Genomic DNA, 21705 nt, shown 5'->3' on the forward strand with positions numbered 1-21705 from the left:
GTACTTCCCTTTAAATTAAATATGTGACCAACTTGTAAATATAAATAAATTATTATCTTGATAATATTATTATTATTCATTTTAATAAATGATAATTTATGAAGTTTTAATTATAACCTTCAATGTATTCCTATATATATCGAAGTAATCCTTGTATGTGCTTAGCCATTTTCTCGGTTTCAATTTGGGGGAGACATGGATGATGGAATACGAGGACATTACATGGAAGGATGTTATGAAAGGAAAGGAGGAGAATAGGGATTTTAAAAGAGGGGGATATAAAAGAGGAATTAACATAAATGCAGTGTAAGAGGTGCAGTTTTCTAATTTTACTAAAAATGTTATGAGTGGGGTCAGGGTTCACATGGGAGTCGCATTCAGATAGGTCGTCGTTGTGGAGCATGGGGGTCGCTACCAAATACCCCCATTCCCAAACCTAAAATTACACCAATTAATCTCCTCCACACGTCACACTCATATTGTAAGACGAGGACATGAAATACTTAATCTCCATTCTCCTCCCTCATTTCTGCAAAGATATATTCGTCTGGATGGAGTAGTAGCTTTGTTCTTCTATCCCGCCATTCCTTGTTTGCTCAGTGCATCTGCATCTGCTGTTGTTCTGTCCGTCCATGGCTGCAGAATTTACTGCTAAATCATCATCGATCTCATCATTATGATTTGGCAGGGATTATGATCATGATCTGTTAGGAGACGTATATTCATAGACCTACCAAAAACAACAATCAGCGCCAAAAAAGGCTTGCTGCTAATCCCGTTTGAAAAAAAATTCTTCCGTCTTTCAGCACTTGTTCCCACTTTGAAGCAGCGGCACCCACATTAGCCGAGTTTCTTAGATTTAGAGGTACTTAAATGGACATCAGTCCCCACCCTAACCCTATTTAGCAGATCACCAAAACGGCTTCTGATCATTTAGTTTTTCTTCCGCTTCTTCTTTCAGCAAGGGTTTCAGCCACGTAACTTTCAGGTGTTTTTCGGTCTTTGTTTTTCAGGGAATTCTCCGATTCTGTAGATCTTCCTGTGTTTATTAGGGTAAAGTCATGGGGCGTGGAAAGATTGAAATAAAGAGGATAGAAAACACTACAAACCGCCAGGTGACCTTTTGTAAGCGCAGAAATGGCTTGCTCAAGAAGGCATTTGAATTGTCAGTGCTATGCGATGCAGAAGTCGCCCTGGTTGTCTTCTCCAGCAGAGGAAAAATGTACGAGTATTCGAGCCAACAAAGGTACCGCGATTTATCCCTTGTTCCTTTTAATCCGGCTCCTTTTTTAGAAGAGTTTCTGAAATTTTACTCTTTTACATATAAAATTCTGGCAGTACAGTGTTTTCTGGTGTTAAATTTGATCTTTTGAACAAAGCTTTGCGTTATTTTACCGAATGGACTGGAATTCAGCAGCTCTTTTTGTATTTCTGGAGTCATTTGCCTTGTGGGTTTCGTTCCCGGCATTTAAATCCTTGTTAGCTCTTAATTTGTGGTCTACCGCTTATTATTTCTGCGAAAATATTTGTTATGGAGGTGCGTTATGATGTTAACGAAGTGATTTTGGTAATGAAATAAGTTAAAACAATCATTGAGTGTGCCAGATGGCTTCAGACGTCAAATCTTCACCGCGGGAGAGCTCTGAGTGCTCGCGCGCTCTCTTTCTCGAAACAAAGTATATTGTGAAAACGTCTTTTCATTAGCTTTCGTTCTCACGTTTGGTTTTGTTTTCGTATACCAGGTCTGAGTACAATCCGCGTGGTTCCTGTTTTATTTTCCGAATGTAAATTCTACGGTAGGTACTTAGGATTTAGATCTGCCAGCGCCTGTACAGTAGTTGTAGTCCTCCGTCGTTAATAAATATTTAGCCCTCTTTCCAGCTCCTGCCGTATTCAAACTATCAGACGGCCCAAATTTCCATCAATCGTATTTCTCTTCTGCGGAACTGTGGCTGTCATAATAAATAATAACAGATCAGACCAATGTTCATCATATTTTACATCCCTGAAAGATATGATAAGCCTCTACCTGAGCTTAATCCGCATCTAATGAATCCAGTAAAGTAACGGAGCTAAGCAAAAGAAAATTTACCTCTCAACCTCTCATTTTCAAATTGAACGATTTTATGGTATGAAACAACTTTAAAATCAAATCTATTCGCAATAACAAAGGGATTGCTGCGTGCCTGCTGGTTAAGATCCTTTCAGCAGAACGGCCAGATTAGAACTGTATTTGCAGTCTTGAAATCTCCGACTATTTTTCAATGATTTTCACAGCTATTTGTATGCGCCGGTTAAAATATGTACAAATAAGCTAGTAAGCACGGTTAGTTGCAGTTTATCAACAAATAAAGCCGACTAAAACCTTAAAGCGCAGTGATGTATTTCCATTGCACACTTGCTTAACCTTTGCTTAGTAAGAATAAATTACAATAAATGCGCTGAGAGTTCGTGAGTACATATTAAACAAAAAGAGAGATATCCATTCCCAGGTATTCAACAGAAGAAATATTCTCGGATTTTGCCCTTTCTGAACAAGCTGTTACAGTAAGCGGCGAACAAGTCCGCGAATTTGCTCTATTTGTCCACATTCTTAACTGCCACGAATCTTCCGCTTGTAAAGCAGTTCGAGAGTTGAACTAGCATTCCCCTCCTTTAACAAATGTCATCCCCAGAAAGATGTTTGTTAGACTTTGAAAATGGATGCACCCAGCCCCTTTGCAGACGGCCAAATCAAGCAAAGAAACGAATAACAAACGGTTCCAAAAGACTCAGCAACTATTGCTGCGATCAAATCGAACACGTCTACAAGCGTATCAAAATCTTCACTGTCCTTTTTTACCACAGTCGATTGCACGCATGGTCAAAATGAAAAAAATCTCAAAGTTCTTGGAAATCCCGGGTCAAAACCAGTCTGTGAATACCTCTTAATAAAGGCAGTATCACCGTATTGCACACTTTGGTCAACTTATACAAAATCCGGCCAAAAATAATTTTTCATAATCCTTAATCCTCGGAGTAACAGAAAAAAAACAGATTGTAATGAATTTACAAAGACGCACCAAAGCCTGGGATGAAATTTAGAAATGCGGGAGTAATTTAGACCTGTCTTTCTATTAATTTCAGGCCGCTTGCGAGGCGTGACGCTGGACGTTAGACTTCCAGTCACAAGAATTGCTGAACGTTTTCTGTGCGAAAAGGTGTAATCGTCTGTCAGCGGAAGGCAGTTTTCAATAAATAGCTTATATAAATAGTAAAACCTTCTGACCCGCTCGGCCTCAAAGTAAATAACGTACTTATCATGCTTTAAGGCAGACAAATTTCGAGCTATCTTTCGTCAACACTGGTAACCCTCAATGGTGTCTACAAATTGCAAAACTTCTCGTCTACTTTTCAAGGTTTTATTATTATTACTATAAATCGAACTGTGCAAGTGTTTGACAGTGGTGGTGTTCCTTGTCTTATATAAAACTTTTCGAGACGTTATTAGAAATTAATTAAATATTTTTAGGATAAATCCAATAATGGTTATATAAAATAATAGATAAAATTATATTGAATATAACTAAGGATTTCAGTAATGTTAAATTGAGTTATGTTTTAACTATATTTATAATATATAATCTAAAAACAGCAATTGATATATAATTTAAGATCAAGATAGTAATAATGATACCTATTCATATGATATATCTTCTTTATGCTCTTTATAAATGGTTCTTTCTTAAGACTTATCTAATAAACTATTATTTTTAGAATTATATTTTTAAATAAATATTTACATATATTAATTTTTATTTGAAAATTAAAGTTTAATATAATATTATTTAATAATTTTCTAAATTCTAATTTAATATTTAATAAATATTATATTATATTATAATTTTTTACTATAATTTAAAAATAATGTTATTTATTAATTATTAAATTATATTATAATTTATGTTTAAGTAATATAATATTCAAACTACAAAGCTCATTATTTATAACAAATGTGGATGTTTGGAGAAGTTTAAATAAATGAAATAAATTTTTAATATTTATTATATTTTGTATGTTCTTTTTTTCTATATTGAAGATGGGATAATTTAATTTAGTTACATATGAGATATCTAAAATCTTTTTTCTTAAAGAAAATCAACATAGATTTTAAGTTTGAAAGATATCTAAATCTAAATATATATTATAAAAATCTATTGTGTTGATCATTTAAACATTGAGATTTTTAATTTTTGGATTTGATTGTGTAGAGCTCTTTTACCATCAAATCCAAAAATTAAAAATTTCATTTTCATGGATTGTGGAAATCTAACAGATCTCATTTAAACTTTGTCAAATTAAAAAGAAATTATTATCATTAAAGATACTTATCAATAAATTGGATAAGAATATATTTAATAGGAGATTAAACTATTAAAAATAGTTGAATCTATTAATTTTAATATTATATAATATTAATCAGCACAATAATAAATTTTAAAATAATTTATTTCTATTATTTCCTTTAATTATATTTCTCTGTTTCCTTTCCTTATACTTGATTGTAGTTCTTTCACCCCTTTCTAAGCAAATATTTTGAATCCTAAAAATGTCTAAGATATGAAATATAGAAAATCAATAAGTAAAGTATTTGATCTAATATATGATCTAGAAAAATAACTAAAATAAATACTTAATTGTTAACTCAAGGTTGGAAGCATATAGTTCTAAATATTGAATTTATTCTACATACATTCACAACTATAGAAAATCATATAAGTACCTCAAAATATCTAGAATCTCCTAAGTATTCATAGTATAATCATAAGCTATGTATTACAAACTTGAATTATGTGAACTTCATCTAATTCATGAAGTCAATCTCTATTACAGAAGGATATTGTTGTAGAATTTGTTCTTAAAGAGCTACCCACCTTCATCTTCTTGATATATTGATTTCTCAAGATGGAGATTATAGAGACACTATTTAGGAATATATCAACTTGAATTACTTGTTCATAACCATTTCGAAAGTATAGAGAAGGTAATCGATGACTTACCACACCCATTCCAATGAGAAATTTACTATTGTTCAGATGAACAATAACACGTAAAGGACCAATGTATTTGAGACTGCTCACCAATCGTGTATAAAAAAGCTATTGAATATTTAAAAAGGAAGAAAGATAAATTTACTCAATATTTGATTATGTTTTAGATGTATAATCAAGTATATGTGGAAACTATTAAAGTGCATTCTTAATTGTCATGTGGTCAAGATTTTTCAAACTATATGACACCTGTGATATAAATATGTCCACATGCTAGAAGGAGAGCGATGTAAGTGATGAAAACCTATCTATTTGTTAAAGAATAATTGAGTAACCTATCTATCGATGAGAATGTTTGAGCTCATAGTGAAGAGGAAATTAATGAAGAATTTTCACTAATTTCTTGGAAAAAAAATGATATCAGAGATACAATTATCTAAATTTGAATATTTTAATATTTTACACATTGAACATACAAATTTCGTACTTCAATAATTTGAAGGGTTGTACCATCCAAGGTTTATTTTTCCAAGTGATCACCACAATCCTTTAATGTGGATATGTTGCTATTTAAAAATATTCAAGTATTATTTTTCCTTAAGAATATTTTGCATATTTATATGTTGTGGCTCCTATAACACATTAATACTTGGGTCATGCATAGAAGGTCATTGATAACAATATTTCTAACCATTATTAATAATTTAATCTTTAATATTTGAGGTTTTGTGGAATTTCTTGATAGGGGAATAGGGGATGAGTCTTGAAGATAGAAGATTTGGTCTTAAACTTTGGTGGTGACAATCGAAAAATGTAAATAAAAATAGTATTTGGCCAATTTTTTGTCGATACGTATCTTTAATATTTAATTAATAGGAAAGGTCTATTCATCAAAAAAAATACTTATAAGAAAATTTGTAAAAATTAATCGAACTTGAACTCATAAAGTATTTTTTGTTAGGTTTGGAGGGTAAGAATTGATCTTACTCCAACTTAAAGCTATATATTAAACTTTTGAAAGAAAAAAAGAATAACATAAGGTTCTAGGACATGCTTGTGCATTTCTTGTGTCAAGGAACACCTAGACATTTCTCGGACATTTTGGAGACATTATGTAGTCCTCATTTTTCACAGTTTGATGGGATACATTCTAAAGAAATTTATTCTTAAAGATAAATATCTCATTATCTCATGGATTATGGAGGGGTCGTAGTGGTAGTGCAATACCAAATGCACAAAATTCCTCAAGATGTCATCACATATCATTAGTGCTCCCATTTAGGAAACACATGCTTTGCTATAAAGAGATGTATTACCATGGAACAAGGTTATATATATTAAATTTGGAATCTCCCCAACTACAAATATCTCATGTTTTTTTAATATAATGTGTATCTTGAATTTATAGTTTCTCACTAAAATGATCCTATGTTGTTTGTTATTATGGCACATAAAAAGTCAACATCTATACAAGTTGGGGCAAGGAAGATAAGACCTCACTATATTAGTTCATAATAATATATGCTCGCACCAATTCCACATATTTATAAATTCATCCAATATAGTTAGGAAGGTTATCTTTTGAGAAAATTATAAGTAAATTAGAGTCCCAAAAATTGTATTTAGCTAGTTGGGATCAAATTTTTAGTGTGTAACAGTCTTAGTTTAATGTTTAGAATATTACTTCAATATTATATTACATATAGTGTAATTATTAAAAAATATAATGGGATAATATTCTTGATTTTAAGTTTGCATAGGAGTTTGTAATGATAATATTTCTAGTATGGATTTAATTGGAAATAGTTTATTGGTCTAAAAATATATTGAAGCTAAGCTTCCATTATAGTGGCACTTTGTTTGGAAACAATAAAAAATCCTTTCGGAGGGATCATTGGAATTATTTCCATCTAATATTTTCCAATTCCTCCATCATTAATTTTTGAATTTAAAATATCTAGATGTCAAGTTAGATTACTATTACAAGTATTAATAGTTTTATAGCATTGAAAAGATCTATGAAATGATGTTAAAAGGAACCTAAAATTTTGCTTCAAGGAGCCTCATCTCAAAACTCAAAATACTTTTGATTTTATTCCTGAAGTTATAACATGCAAATACTTAGAGAAATGTTATATCTTTCTTAAGGTTTTATCACTAAAAGAATTTATGTAGTTTCTCAGAGCTACCAATATTTAAATTTTAAGAAATATTGTCATAGAAATATTTCTTTGGATGGAACACATCTATCATTCATGCTTCTTTTTTATTTACATTTTAAATAAATATGAAATCTACTATTTGTAAAAGTCTTTCTTAGTGTTAAAATTTTCTTGAACTTCTTTGTTAAACACAAATATAGAGAAAATATAGGATCATTCACTACTAGAAAATTTTTCTATGTTTACAAAAAATAAAATTTGTTCAATATAAGAAACTATTGAAGGTAAAGTGTTCCCTTAAATAATCCATTCTTTACTTTCAACTTAATATCTTTAGTAGTTGGAGGTCACATGATAGTGATCTTTCCCACAAAATAACTTGTAAGTCCTCTAGAAAGTTCAGTGCGACCAATCTTGATATACTTTTATTTTGGTTTGGTGCTTAGATTCTTTTGTGTTTGATCGAATATCAATAGTCATTATATTTTTCTTCTTGGCCTTTATTTATAGGTATGGCTATCTATAAATCTCAATTTTAGTAAACTTAGTACAATTAATTTCTTTAATATAATTTTATCATTTTTACCAATGAAGAATCATAATATCATTTATTTAGTAAAGAAAAATTTATTATCAAATTGCATATAAGTTTATTTTTAAGATTAAATTTAGTTAGAAATTAATATTTTATTTTTTATCAAGATATTTATAATCTCAAACTAAGAATAAATATTTAAATGAAAAAAAATATCTTAATGATAAGTTCTAATATAGGGTTGCTCTAGTATAACGATTTGGAAAGAACAATATGTAACATACAATGTATCCATTCATGGATCTTGCACATTAGTCTATATAATCATTCAAAGCTATGTCATTTAGGGAGTGTGAAAAAAGATCATGTGGTGACTAATTTATGTACTAAATTTCCTCAAATATATCATGATCAATCCCTTATAGAATAATTTAAAAACCTACAAAACTCCATAACTCCTTGTAACAAGTTTTAAAAATGCTAGTGGACAAACTGATTGAGTATTCCCCCTGCTCCAAAAAAGGGGGTAATTCAAGACCTACCCAATTGCCTCTCATTTTCTCATCCCAATGAGACATCATAGCCTCCTTATTTTTTAAATTCAAAACATAATAATTGGTAAGTTCAATGATGGAAGTCTCAATTTTAATGTCATGTATGGTCTTATGTCCAATTATTTCAACAATATTGAAAACTTACACAAGACCTCTAGAATTATTTTTATTTTAGGTTAGGATAAAGTTGTGTTTTGATAACTACCCCCTTCACCAAATTAATATAATTTCCTTTTATGATAAAATTTTTCAATCTATAAATTTAATATCACAATCATGTCCCAACCAATAGTATTAGGGGCTAAGTTTTTTTAAGTAGACTAGTATAAATATATGATCTCTACTTTTTTTTCTTAATGTACTATGAGTTGAAAAATTTTATCATAGTATTAACTTTTCATTATATGGACCTATTATATTTTAATTATATTCACCTTCTCCAAAAACAATATTGTAAACTCTACAATTCTAACTATGTTTAGCTACTCAATTTTCCTCCATAGTGAAAAAATGTGAAGTGTGTGGAAAAATTTCATGAATATTAATGGTGTGGAGTGTAAGAAAAATTTGAAAGAGGATGTACCTAGAGAAGTTATCGACCATTTTTTCCTAAATATATAAGTAGACAATGCTAATTTTCTATAATGCATAATATTATTAAGGATTTGAGAAGTTAAGTATGTAAAAGAGGGGGAAAAAAGATTTCATATTGAATAGATAATGGGAATTTATCAAGCTTAGAAAATATAGGGAAATTATGAGATTTTTTATGATATAAGAGTAGATATTGAATAGATAAACATAAAAAGGGAAATATTTGTGGGTAATTTTATTTGTAATGATGTTTTGACTGAAAGAAAAATGCCACGAGAGAGTGCATTGTGCATGGATAAAAAAGAAGATATTGTAGTAGAATGATTTGAAGTTATAAAATTAAATTTTAATGAAGAACACTCTTCTAAAATATATATATTCAAAAGCATGGAGAACATGATCAAGGCTATTGCAATAGAGATGAAGATGGTGTTGTTTAAGGGTTCTTTTTCTAAAGCGAATATTGAACAAAGATAAAGATGTCAAGTTGAACAAAGAAATAATAATAATAATCAATATCTTCTTAGCAGATGACCCTAAATACAAGGAAGAAATTATAGAAAGAGGAGATGAGAAAATAAAGAAATTTTTTTACCAAATGATGAAGTTGTAAGAACATATAATTTATATGGTGATATTGAGAGTCTAGATATTGAGGTCATAAAGGATACTAAGTGTTTTACAAAAAAAAATGATAGAGAATTATGTTTGAATTGCACATTTTGTTATAAAAGAAATATAGAAAAGTATATATGAACTTGTGAAATATACTTTGGATGACATGAGATTGACTGACAATGTGGAGTGCAACATAGTATAGAGAGTTTAGAAATAGTCTAAGGAATAAAATATTATATGTGGGTAAGTGCACCGAGTTATGGTGCCAAAAAGATGACACCCTTTTTTTCCTTTCTATTTTCAATAAGTGTGCACGAGCTATAGTGTGTGTGCACTATAGTGCGCATGCACTATGGCTTGGGTGTGCTAAACAATAGTGCGTACGCGCTATAGTGCATGCACGCTATTTTTAAAAAATTAATTTTTCAAAGCACGTACGCACTATTTAAAAGTATATTTAAATAGTGCGTACGCACTATAGTGTGTACGCACCATAGCGTGTGCGCATTTTTTGTTTAAAAAAAATAATTTACAAAGCACGTACGCGCTATTTGAAAGTAAATTTAACAAGCTTTAAATAGTGCGCATGCACTATAGCACGCACGCGCTATTTAAAGATTTAAATACTACCAAGCCTAAAATTTGGTATTGCTTTGGGAATCCAAACCAAAGCTTTGGAGTCCATAAACTGGTCAGAGACATGTTTTGCTGCAAACATACAAAAAAAGATTGATTTTTCTTGTGTGCTCTCTGTCTAGTTTCTTTGTGGTTGAGCATCAATAAAATCAGGTTACATGACATTGTAGGTCTCTTTGTTAGCTACACAACCATATAATTTATTTTTAATTTGAACTATTTTAAGCCTTTCATCTATAATTTCTTTTGAATGTATGTCCATTTTTTTTCAAAAACCAACATGTACTAATTGGGCTATAGATTTTAGCTCGTTCATCGAATTTTGAAAAAACTTAGTTTTTTAGAAACTAGACTCCATTCTACACACTTTGAAAAAAAGAAGTTTTGATTTTAGATTAGCTTTCAATCATTTATAGAGGGAGCACATAGATATTTCACATTTTTCGAATGTGTCCAATTAAAAAATTCATAAAAAAAAAATACATATTATAAAATTACCCAAAAAATCTAGGATAAACTACATAGTGTTAGGTAACTTTTGACTAGAGCGATTAAAGAATTTCAAAAAAAAAGTTAAAATTTTAGGGGGACCACACTTTGTACTATATTATGTTTTTCTAGAAAAATCAACACCACTTTTTGTGGCCCCCTTTTTTGAGGACCTAAAACTAAACCATTTTGAAAAAAAATTAGTAGTTTAGAAACTAGATTCAGAGGACTATGACTTTTTTTTTTGTCATATCTTAAAATTTTGAGCATAACTATCTTCAAATTCTTGTTGAAGTCTAGAAATTACTGATTTCAGGAAAAAGGTGTCCACTTATACCCCCCTTTTGGCACCACAACTTGGTGCACTTACCCATGTGTTGTCCTAGTGATTCTAGATAGGTGTATATGTTGATGCAGTGAGTGTAAATGAGATTGTCGTGTATATTTAATGGAGGTAGACAAAATTGGGTGTGTTAAAACCTATGAAGAAGAGAAGAATAATGTTAAGTAGCTAGATGATAAGTAAACTTGAGTGGACCAATATTTGAAGGAAAAATTAATGTCTTGGTAGTATTGATTTTACAATATAGAATAATAGTATATGTTATGTTTTTTATTTTTATAGGAGAATGATTCTTGTTCTACCTCATTGTTGGAAGACGAAAATTTAGGATTTTTGAGATACCTATTATAGTGATGAGGTTTGGTGAAGTTTTTCTATGACTATAATGATAGATATATCTCCCATCTCCATTTTATGAGAAAAAAGGTTGTACATTCTTCCCCTAGTTTATGATATAGGATCATGTTTTTGTGTAAGAGAAATATTAAATCACCAAAAAAAATATTTTATTCAACTGATTTTGTTGAGTAATTTTAATTTAAGGATAAATGTAGGCTTATGTGCCTCTACACACCTTAGAAAATTTTCAAGGTGACATAGGAGATAAGAAATTATTCTTACAACTTAGTCAAATAACAACTGATGGGAAGTATAGTTGTTGGGGGTGTCTTACGCAATTGTATATGGGGAAAATGGTGGTTGCCTATTCTAGAAACTATGGAGGGGGCTCAAACAATGAAGTGGAAGCCTTGGCACTTCTGTGTGGAATGGGAATTGCGAGAAAATGTGAAATTAATAGGTTAGGAATTGAGAGGGATTCAATGTTAATTATTAAAGCTATTAAAGGGGAAGACCGGCGTATTTGGGAGATCAAGGAAACAATTGATGAAATTTGTAAGTTGATGGAGGGATATTAAGAAAACCATGTGGGCCACATTTATCGTAAAGGCAATGACGTAGTGGATGGTTTGGCTTAATTCAACCGTATTGTCATGTGGCTAATCGAATGGGAGGAGGTCAGCCTAATTCCATCATCAACTCAAGTGATGATAGAACATGAGTGCACTTCTCACAATTCCTTATGAATCATCACACCAAGTGGCACATCCTTAAGTATCTATGTGACTAGGAAGGAAAGTGGGCTTCTTTTCATAAAGTTTTTGTTTGGCAAGATTGTATATGCATATGCTTTTATGATCCTCTTCCCATGAGCTATAATTATTTCCACAAAAGGATGAAGGTAGTGGATTTTCCTAGATACAAAAAAAACTAACAAAAATAATAATAATACTTCATTCATAGCCCACTCCAACTACAGTTGGCGTTGGGTGATTATGGAGTGAAAGGGACTAGTAACACGTGCTATGGAGAGAGGTTTTTTGGGCTTTAGGAAACCTTGTGGCCTTACAATGGTTTTTTACTTCCTTTAAATTTTTATCTTGGGTATATTTTATTTAATTAACAAAGACTACCTTACCTATAATAAGGAAATGTCAAAAAATTTAGAGGAGTTGGTGGAAAATTCGAAGGAGGTGGTGGTTGAGCTAGGTGGTGGTATGGGCACCAATGATCATATTGAACCTATGGGAGTGGAGGCTTGCATTCCTAAGAGTGAAGTGACAATTTTTTTTTCTGCAGGAGGGTGGCTTATTACCTTTTATGAAAGGGATGATAAAACATGATGAGAACATCTCGATGCAGAACCTCAAATCATGGAATGATATAAAAGGCACCATCAATAGGATGAGTTTTGAAATCACTAAAGAAGTTATAGCTAAGGTTAGGGGGTTTCCTATGGGAAGCAAGAACTAACACAAGAAAGCATGCCTAAATGATGAAATCAGTCTATGGAAGTTCTTCAAGTTTGATAAAGAATTGGTTCAAATGTAGGGTGGGTTTTCTAGGGAACATCTTCCTAAGCCATGGGACATGATATACTATGCTATTATGATATACATTACCCTCAAGGATTGATTTGAGGTACTTTATTTCTACTATTTCCCCATTCTCAACCGTTTTAGAAAACTAGATGAAATTTCCTTTCCATTCCTTTTGCTAAAGTTAATGGAAGATAGTATTTTCAAAGCTAGGTAAAAGAAGGAGGGAAAATCCTTTTATCTCATCCACTAGGGTTTAATGAATAAATTGTATATTCACCACCTTATTCTAGATCTATCGCTCCTAGTCAACTTGTTGGCTACTATTACTCCCCAAGTTTTTCTAGACCCTAGCCCTAGCCCTAGCCCTAGCAATAAAACAATCAAGAAAACCCCCATCCCTGATGTTAAAATTAGCATCATTGATTTTGATATGGACACAAGGAAGAGAAAGAAGAGATCTTGGAGAACCAGCAAATATCTCCAATTAGAGAAATTTAAGTCCTCCCCAAATAGGATATTATCTTGGAATCTACTGAAAGTGCCATTAAACCCACTAGGAGGAAGAAGCCCAATGAAGACATTAGCAAGAAGCCTATCTCTAGCTCACCTAGTTACTCCCACATTTTTTATACCCTTGAAGCTAACCCTACCTTGGCTAGAAGTGGGTGGGGGGGACATAACCACCCCCTAAAAGGTACTCCTAAAGAGTGGGGGGGGGGGGTTGGGTTTTGAAGGGAAGCACATCCATGGATAGAGGCATGGCAAGGCTCAACTTGATAGGGTGGAGTATTTGATGAAGGAGTTAGCATACAATCACTTTGGCATATGCCAAAAATGTTAAAATTTGGTGGATTTCTCCTGTAAAGTCATGCATTATATGGCGACTACCCTCTACTTCCTATAGCTAAATAAGGATGTCAAAGACTAGGGTGAGGAGAGTGAGATTACCCACTCCTTATACAACTTCCTGGCAAAGGACTGGCTAAAGACTCTTCTGGAAAAACTTGTTAAAGAGGAGTAATTGGATGTGAATAGGGATGAGCTTGAGGTGAAGAATGATGAGGAACCTAAGAAGAAGAAGGGCAGTTAGCCCTACTATTAATTTTTATTTTTATAGCTATGATATTTAGTACTCTGAACTTGATGCTCTACATGGCCTTATTTTATATGTATAAGTTTAATTATTGGATTGATAGTAGTAGTATGTTTCCTTTCTATTAGAAGGGTTTTCCTTTTTATCTACTTATTAGTAGTAGAATTGAAGTTGGTAGTTCTATGATGGATCATATTTTCTTTTTGAAGTATAAAACATGTATTGGTTAGATGATTAGGAGGTAACCTTCGGCTAATCCCTTAGCCTTTTTGTACTTCAGGGTCAACTCCCATCCTTTTGGCTACTACCTAATACTTCAAAAACAATTTCTTTTCCAAGGTGACATAGGATATAAAAATTATTCTTACAACTTGTGTCAAATAACAATGCCTTTGAATATTAATGGACACATGTCACTACTTATTATAAAGAAACTTGTTGAGTTTTTTACCACTTTCTTATACATTTTTGAAAGGGGAAATACCTTGAAAACAAAATTTTGTGATGGTTAAAGAAAATAAACATAGAGGCATGATTTATAATTGTGTATTTTGAGGAAGGAAAATAATCTTATATTGGGGACAAATAATAAAGGAAGGTTAAATTTATTAGGAAGGAAACTTGGAGCAGTTGATGCGACTTTTTGTTAGTCATGCATTACCTTTCTAATTTTCATGTGTTGCATATTCTAAATGGGTATGGATTTTCCAAGAGGAAGGAGAATGATATAAATTGGAACTTGTGCTAGTTATTTCGTCATCTATAGGTGAATAGACCATCCAATATTGATCAAACCATTTAGAAATTATTTGATCATTTAAATTTGAGTGATATTTTTAATTTTGGAATGTTATCTTTTTTTAATTCATAATGGTGAAGTAGACCCAACTAGGTAAAGAAAATCCCACTAGGCTAAATCATATGAATTCACATGTAAATATTTCAATTCATTGAGAAGTATATGGCAAGTTATATCTTGTGAATTTATGCATTATTATCAAGTTATTATGCTATGTGTGAATGCAAAGTGGAGGAACAGTACATCAAAAATAATAGAGAATGTATTTTAGTATATATTAAGAGTTATCTTCATCAAAATCTTTAAAATTCTAAAATTGTTTTACCGTTATCATTTATCATTCTATATACAATCTCACTTTGTCATGAAATTTCCTTAGATGACCATCAAAAATAATTTTCTTATTCATCTAGATAGCTATTTATAAAAATGGGTTGTGAATAGGTAGTTGATTAAGAGATGACTATCTATCTCACTAGTAGTGAACAATGGCCAAAATATTTACTTGAAGACTCCTACACCATAGAAGAATTCCCCTATTAGTATAGTATAAACTATAGTATATTTACTTAAACAATATTTGTATGAACTCTTATTAATAAAGAATATAGTCAAACTAAAAATTTAAAGAAAATTCCTTACAATATTATATATATATATATATATATATATATATATATATATATATATATATATAACTTAATCTTCTATCATAAGATTTAAAACATATTATTCAATAATAAAGTAATGTTTGTATTATTACTATGAATTTTAAAATATTTGTGAGGATTGCGGGTTCTTATTCAAAAGTAAATCAAGAATCTTTGGTTTTTAGTATTACACAAGTCAACACCAAAAGATGAAGAACCAACACCTCTATTTGAAAGGAGACTTAGATATGGATCTTCCTAAATTCTTAAGATTTTTATGTATTTTAAAAACACACACAAGGATTAATGTGTAACCTTCTTTAAAAATATTTCATAGTAAATGTAAGAATAATTAGAATTTCTTGATTTGGTTAACCATAAAATTGATCATTTTTATTCATCAGAGATAACAATACAAATGTGTGCATTGAATATTAACTCTACAAACATACTCTTAAATTAAGATGTAGAAATATAGTGGAAGAGAAACTTATACTGATTCATAATATAAATTGCAAACTAATCCTAGTATATCATTATTTAATGAAGATAAAGAAAAGTGATAGAAATTTGGGGAAATCTAGGTAAAATTTCTTGTGGCTGATTTCCTTTCACCTCAATAACACTTGATGGTAGTGATGATGCATCTTTCTTTTTCTCATTCTAAGTGGATGCAAACTCAACTTGTTGAGATGCATCAATCCTTACCAATATAGTATTTGTGCCTTGTAGAACAATATTTGTGGATTCATATTTAATTAGCCTTATGTCCTCCTTGCATAGTGGATTAACAATCTAAGTGGAGTTATCAGGTATATCTTCAATAGTTACAGACTCTTTCTTTATATGTAGGGGACTAGTACTTGGCACTTGAGCACCATGTGCATCTTGTGTAGTTACCTCAACTATGTCATCCTTTCCCTCTACAATATCATCTTTCTTTTCCTGTTGCTATTGTGTTTTCCTTTTCTTGGTCCCCCTTCTCTTTCATAGATTTGGTGGATAACCCATAGATAATTTTCCATAGTAACTTTCTCTGGGTTACTACCTCTTCTACTTTATTTCTCAAAATGTTAAATGCTTGGTACTTGGGAGAAAATCTCTCTTTGTGTTTCTCTATAGCCTTTGTAATCATTCTTTTATCAAGTTCAAGCATAAATTTGGCTAAATTAGCCTCTCTTATTTGTTTTTTAGTCTCCAAATAGAACTTCCACTTTTTCTCAACTCTCTTATATAGGATTTTAGAAATAGAGTTAACAATGTCTATTAGAGTGGTCTTAAATGTGTCCATCATATCATAAATAGCCTCTTCAAGGTAGTTTTCATTCTCACTCCCTAACTTATCAAAATCAATATGTGAAAAACCAAATAAATATGCATTGGTCTTTACATTTTCATATAAATTGTCAATGTCAAATGAGAGATTGTGGCTTACCACTTTGAATTGACTTAAGTCATCAAATTTTGTCTTCTCATCATCTAATTCATCTTGAGGTTTGTACTTTCTCCTTGGCTTCTTACTAGGTAGACTCAGCTCTACTATGACACTTTTTCTTTTTCCTTTTTCCTTTATCTTTTTTAGTTTTGCAGTGGCACCCCTTGTGCTTGACCCTGTCAAAGGTGTAGTTGGATTCTTTATAGTTTTCTTTGTTGTTTTCTTTGGTTTCTGTTCTACCTTATGTTTTGCTTTCCTCTTCTTGTGAGTTTCTTCAATTTCTTTGGTTTATATTCTACCTTATAGAAGAAGTTCGATATTGATTTGAATTTTAGTTCTAAATTTCATCCAAAGAGTGATGGATAAACTGAGGTTGTGAATAGAAGCTTAGGTAATTTATTTAGATATTTAGTGGGAGATAAACCAAATAACTGGGATTTAGTATTGGCACAAGCTAACTTTTCATAAAATAATTATGTAAATAAGAGTATGGGAAAGATGCCCTTCATGATTTTTATTGCAATGCAACCTAAAGGCATATTAGATTTGAGGAATGTGGTTGGTGAAATTAACAGAACTGTTGAAGGTGGTGAATTTTCTGAATTTATGAAGTCTTTGCATGAGGAAGTGAAACACAAGTTGGAATAGAGTAATATAAAATACATAGGGAATGTGGATAAGTCCATAATACATATGAGTTTTGAGATTGGTGACGAGTTGATCATTTATTTGAAGAAGGGAAGATTTCATGATGGCACATATAGAAAGCTATAGATAAACAACTTTGTTTCATGTACAATCTTGAAGAAATTTGACAATAGTAATACTAACGAAGTTGTTACCTAATGGCATGGATATATCTCATGTATTCAATGTTGTTGGTTTGTGCAAGTATTGATTAATGTAAGGATGAGTTGATACTACTGAGTGACTATCCTAATAAGTACACCTTAGAGATAGAGAAGATTTTGTATCAGAGAATTGGTAAGAGTACAGGAGGAAAGGATTACTTGGAGTATTCGGTAAAATAGAAAATATGTTAGTTGAGGATGTTGGGTAGATTTCCCAATCTAAGTTGGATTTAGGAGAACCAAGTGACTTGGGTTCTTCTCAATCCAACTCAGATTCAAGATAACCAAGTGACTTGGGTTCTTCTTTTTCTGAGCATCATGTTCTATATTCACCAAGTGACTCAGTGACCATTCCTCCTATTATTTAGTGTTACCTTTTTCTGAGTTGTCTAGTTAGTTCTCATTTGTGAGCCGATTTATGTAATTAATTTATGTTAGTCATTTAATGTACTAGATCAATTGTCGGGATGCATATAGACCATTTAATGGTCAACCTTCTCCATATGATGATCTAGAATCTTCTATAATTTTGTTTGGCATGTATAAATTAGAGTCTTGGTCTAGGTTTAAGAATCATTCAGTCTAGAGTAAATAAGATGAGTGTTAGAATCTAGAAAGGAGATCATAGATCTCACATGTTGGATGCATTTTGATGTTTATTTGAATCACTATATTGGTTGTAACCCAAAAGGCCTTAGAATAAGGAATTTATAATGATAATTGTATGAATGAATAAAATATTTGTATTTCCCTCTCCTTTTGTCATTGTATCTTTGTGTGTATTTCTTCTATTGTCTTATCTTTGCAAGGTTGTTTGATTCATAGGCATGTCCTTCACCCTAGCCAATTCATCTCTCTCTTGTGATAACTACATATCCAACCAACATGAATTTGATACATTCAATTTATAAAATCATCAATGAGAAAGAAGAGGTTCAAGATCTAGGGCAATTTCTAGGCCAAATTCAATACTTGAATCATGAACATTCATTGGAGGGAGATAGGTTATTCTATAAGCTTCCATATCATTGAATGATCAGATAAATAAATTAAATTTATTTGCTAGTGAAAAAAAAATACATTCAACTACAATAAACTACAAGAAGAACCAAACATAAGTACATTACACTATAGTTTTGATAACTTGGATTTCTCCATATTACAAGGAAGCCTCAAATAGACACCTAATATCAATATCACAATTATTTTAGACTATTGGGAAGATATCCAAATCAATAACATATCAACATGGTCAACTCCAAAAGACATCATCTTCTCCAACCTTCATTACAAATGGTGTCTCCTAGAATGTAAATCAATTGCAATAATACTACTTATCATAGGATTGATCATCATTTGATTCCTTTAGAATAGTAATCCTTAAGATTTCCAAGCTAGGAACCTTGAAAAAACTAATATCCATAATTATAAACACATGAATTGTCACATTGAAGTACCATTAAAATCACACAATAAAGCTTTGATACTGATTGAAAGAAAATTTGAACACCCCATTCTAATGAGCTATTGCAATCAAATGAGATTAAGTAATAAAAGAGAAAGAAACAATGTGGATTTCCCAAAAATCAAACCTTAAATAAAAGATGATGCAATATATAGATCTTTGCAAATAAACAAGGTATAAAAATAATTATGACATATATAGATTAAGGACATTATAATAATAAAAAAATGAAAAAATGATAGAAGAAAAATCATAGATATACACAAGGAGTAACTTATTTTTGGTGAAAGAAAGCACACTCAAAACATAATGATTATCTATTATTGAACAACAAAATTTTTTAAAAATAGGTTGTTCGGCTTTAGATTTATATTTGCATCATTCTTCTTCTTTGGAAGAAATATAGTAGTATAGCACCAATGTGAATCAATCCTCTATCTAAGCCCCCTATCAAACATTTATATTTATAAATCTTATATTACAATAAATGTGAAGTTTTCAAAACGCATCCCTAAGCATTATGATGCATGTTCTATCATACATTCAAAATGTTACTTCTATTTGAAAACTCATGCAAAATATGTAACAAACAAATTATTGTACCAAACTTGCAACATAAAGTACACCCACCAAAAGAGTAACTACATCTCCAAAGACCCCCAAAAAAATTCATGTATACTCAACATGAAATAAAAATTTAATTTTGCATAAATCTCACATAATTAGAAGCTTCCAAAATTGACTCTTTGGAAAAGTTCCAATTTCCTTGAAAATAGGACATTGTTGTAGGCAACTTGATAAGGTCAAGATACATGGACCATTGAAGCACACAATTTGAAAATATTTTAACAACTTCTCTTCAAATGAGAACCCAAGTCACATGTGCTACTCTATCGATATCTCCTCACACATCATGTAGGGATAACCTCATATGTGGGTCCTACAAAGTGATATGACAACCTATGAAGTTATCAAGATATCATGAAATATACATCAAATATGATCCAAATATTAATTCTAGGACTCTCAAAAGGTTGACACACCTTAATTTAAATATGAAAATGGTCAAATATATAATTTATTTATTTATTTTGCATCTAACATGACTTCAAATAATTTTCTTTAATATCTTCAAACTATACTAGAAGTCAATGGGTAGTTCAACTTGAAATGTACTACATATTGTAATAAAATATTAGGATAAGGTTCAATCCTTGCAAGAAACTCAAATAAAGGTCTTGAAGACCGCATAGGTTTTCTCGGTACAAGTAATTTTCTATAGTTTTATCATTTTTTATTAAGCTCAATGAACTCAAATTCCATATATATAGAACTTTCATTTTTTGTATATTTAAGAGAGCATATGGTAGCCTATAATTATCCACATTTTCATAGAGATCAAACAAATTAATCTAAAATATGGAGAGATGAGACATTAAATGATGTTGACAAGGGAAGATTATCATGGTCTAAGCATGTTAAAAATAACTCTTTCCTCTTATCTCCATTTTGAAAATAAATTATTTGTCAAAAAGTGGTAATTAAAATAACTATATTTTCAAAAGAGATCCAAATTCATATATTTTTGCATAGTACTAGTACTAAATATTGTCTTGAATTTCTCCTCCATGTTATTGAGGACCTTAAATAGAAATATTTAAAATCTCATTTATCTATGCTATTAATTCTCATTTTGTAATAATTTCTAAAAATCATGGTCAATACAAATATATAATTATGATTAGGGGTCACATGCCCCCCCACCTACTATTTTATGGCCCATGTTACGTCTATATTGCATAACACCCTACCCCTGCTAGGGTGTCCCACCATCCCCAGTCAGTGGGAAATGTGACCGTTCGACTTTGAATGACACTAGATTTATGATCAAATTTGAATGGCACTAGATTTGAGGACAATGATAGTTTTAGTGGATAACTTGCCTAGAAATCACCAAATTTGAATGAGGTGCATAAACCTTATAATCATAATATAAGATTTTATATTTGTATATTAAAAAAATGTCAAATTGAAAAATATACCATTAAAAATGAATCACAAACTTATCTTATATATTCAATATGTATGCAAAATAATATAAATATATATTTTAGAAAACTTGAGCCACCTGTTGATCATTTATTTCAAGGAGAGCTTCAAATAATAATAATAAAACAAGGTCTAAAATTTTGTTTTTCTCAATATTTTACCCTTTAAATTGTTTTGAAACAGTTTCAAATACAATATTAAATTTTCAAATAAATTTTATTGATATAAAATAAATTTATAGAAAGCTCTTTAAAATTTATATTATATATGTTATGTTTTAAAGGTTTATTAAATTAGTGTATGTCATTTTATGGTAATATAAATTCTAGGTGAAATTATTTATCTAAGTTCATAAGAATCTATTTTTCCTTGCACGTATATAGAATAATTATAACATATTATATTTAATTTTTACATTTTCTTAATATTGAAGTCTTAAAATTAAACATTTCTTTTAAAATAATATTATTTGAAAACATCATTATAAATAAAGAAATCATGTTAACAAAATATAATTAATTA

General features: G+C 30.6%; 1 protein-coding gene across 2 annotated transcripts in view; it reads left to right on the forward strand.

Annotated features, from left to right (window-relative positions):
- Positions 1-444: 444 nt before the first annotated feature.
- LOC149568983 (agamous-like MADS-box protein MADS1) overlaps positions 445-21705 on the forward strand; it is an 81277-nt gene continuing 60016 nt past the window's right edge. Inside the window, exons 1-2 of one of the 2 annotated variants that reach the window (XM_089817672.1) lie at positions 445-865; positions 1014-1246. In XM_089817672.1, the coding sequence (XP_089673798.1) occupies positions 1062-1246 (185 nt within the window). In that variant the 5' untranslated portion in view covers positions 445-865; positions 1014-1061. The remainder of the gene's footprint in view (positions 866-1013; positions 1247-21705) is intronic. The other variant, XM_089817673.1, reaches the window with a different exon arrangement.

This window comes from Cupressus sempervirens, chromosome 3 (genome assembly GCF_028749045.1).
Source record: "Cupressus sempervirens isolate cs-2001-9-10 chromosome 3, ASM2874904v1, whole genome shotgun sequence".
Classification (NCBI taxonomy): domain Eukaryota; kingdom Viridiplantae; phylum Streptophyta; class Pinopsida; order Cupressales; family Cupressaceae; genus Cupressus; species Cupressus sempervirens.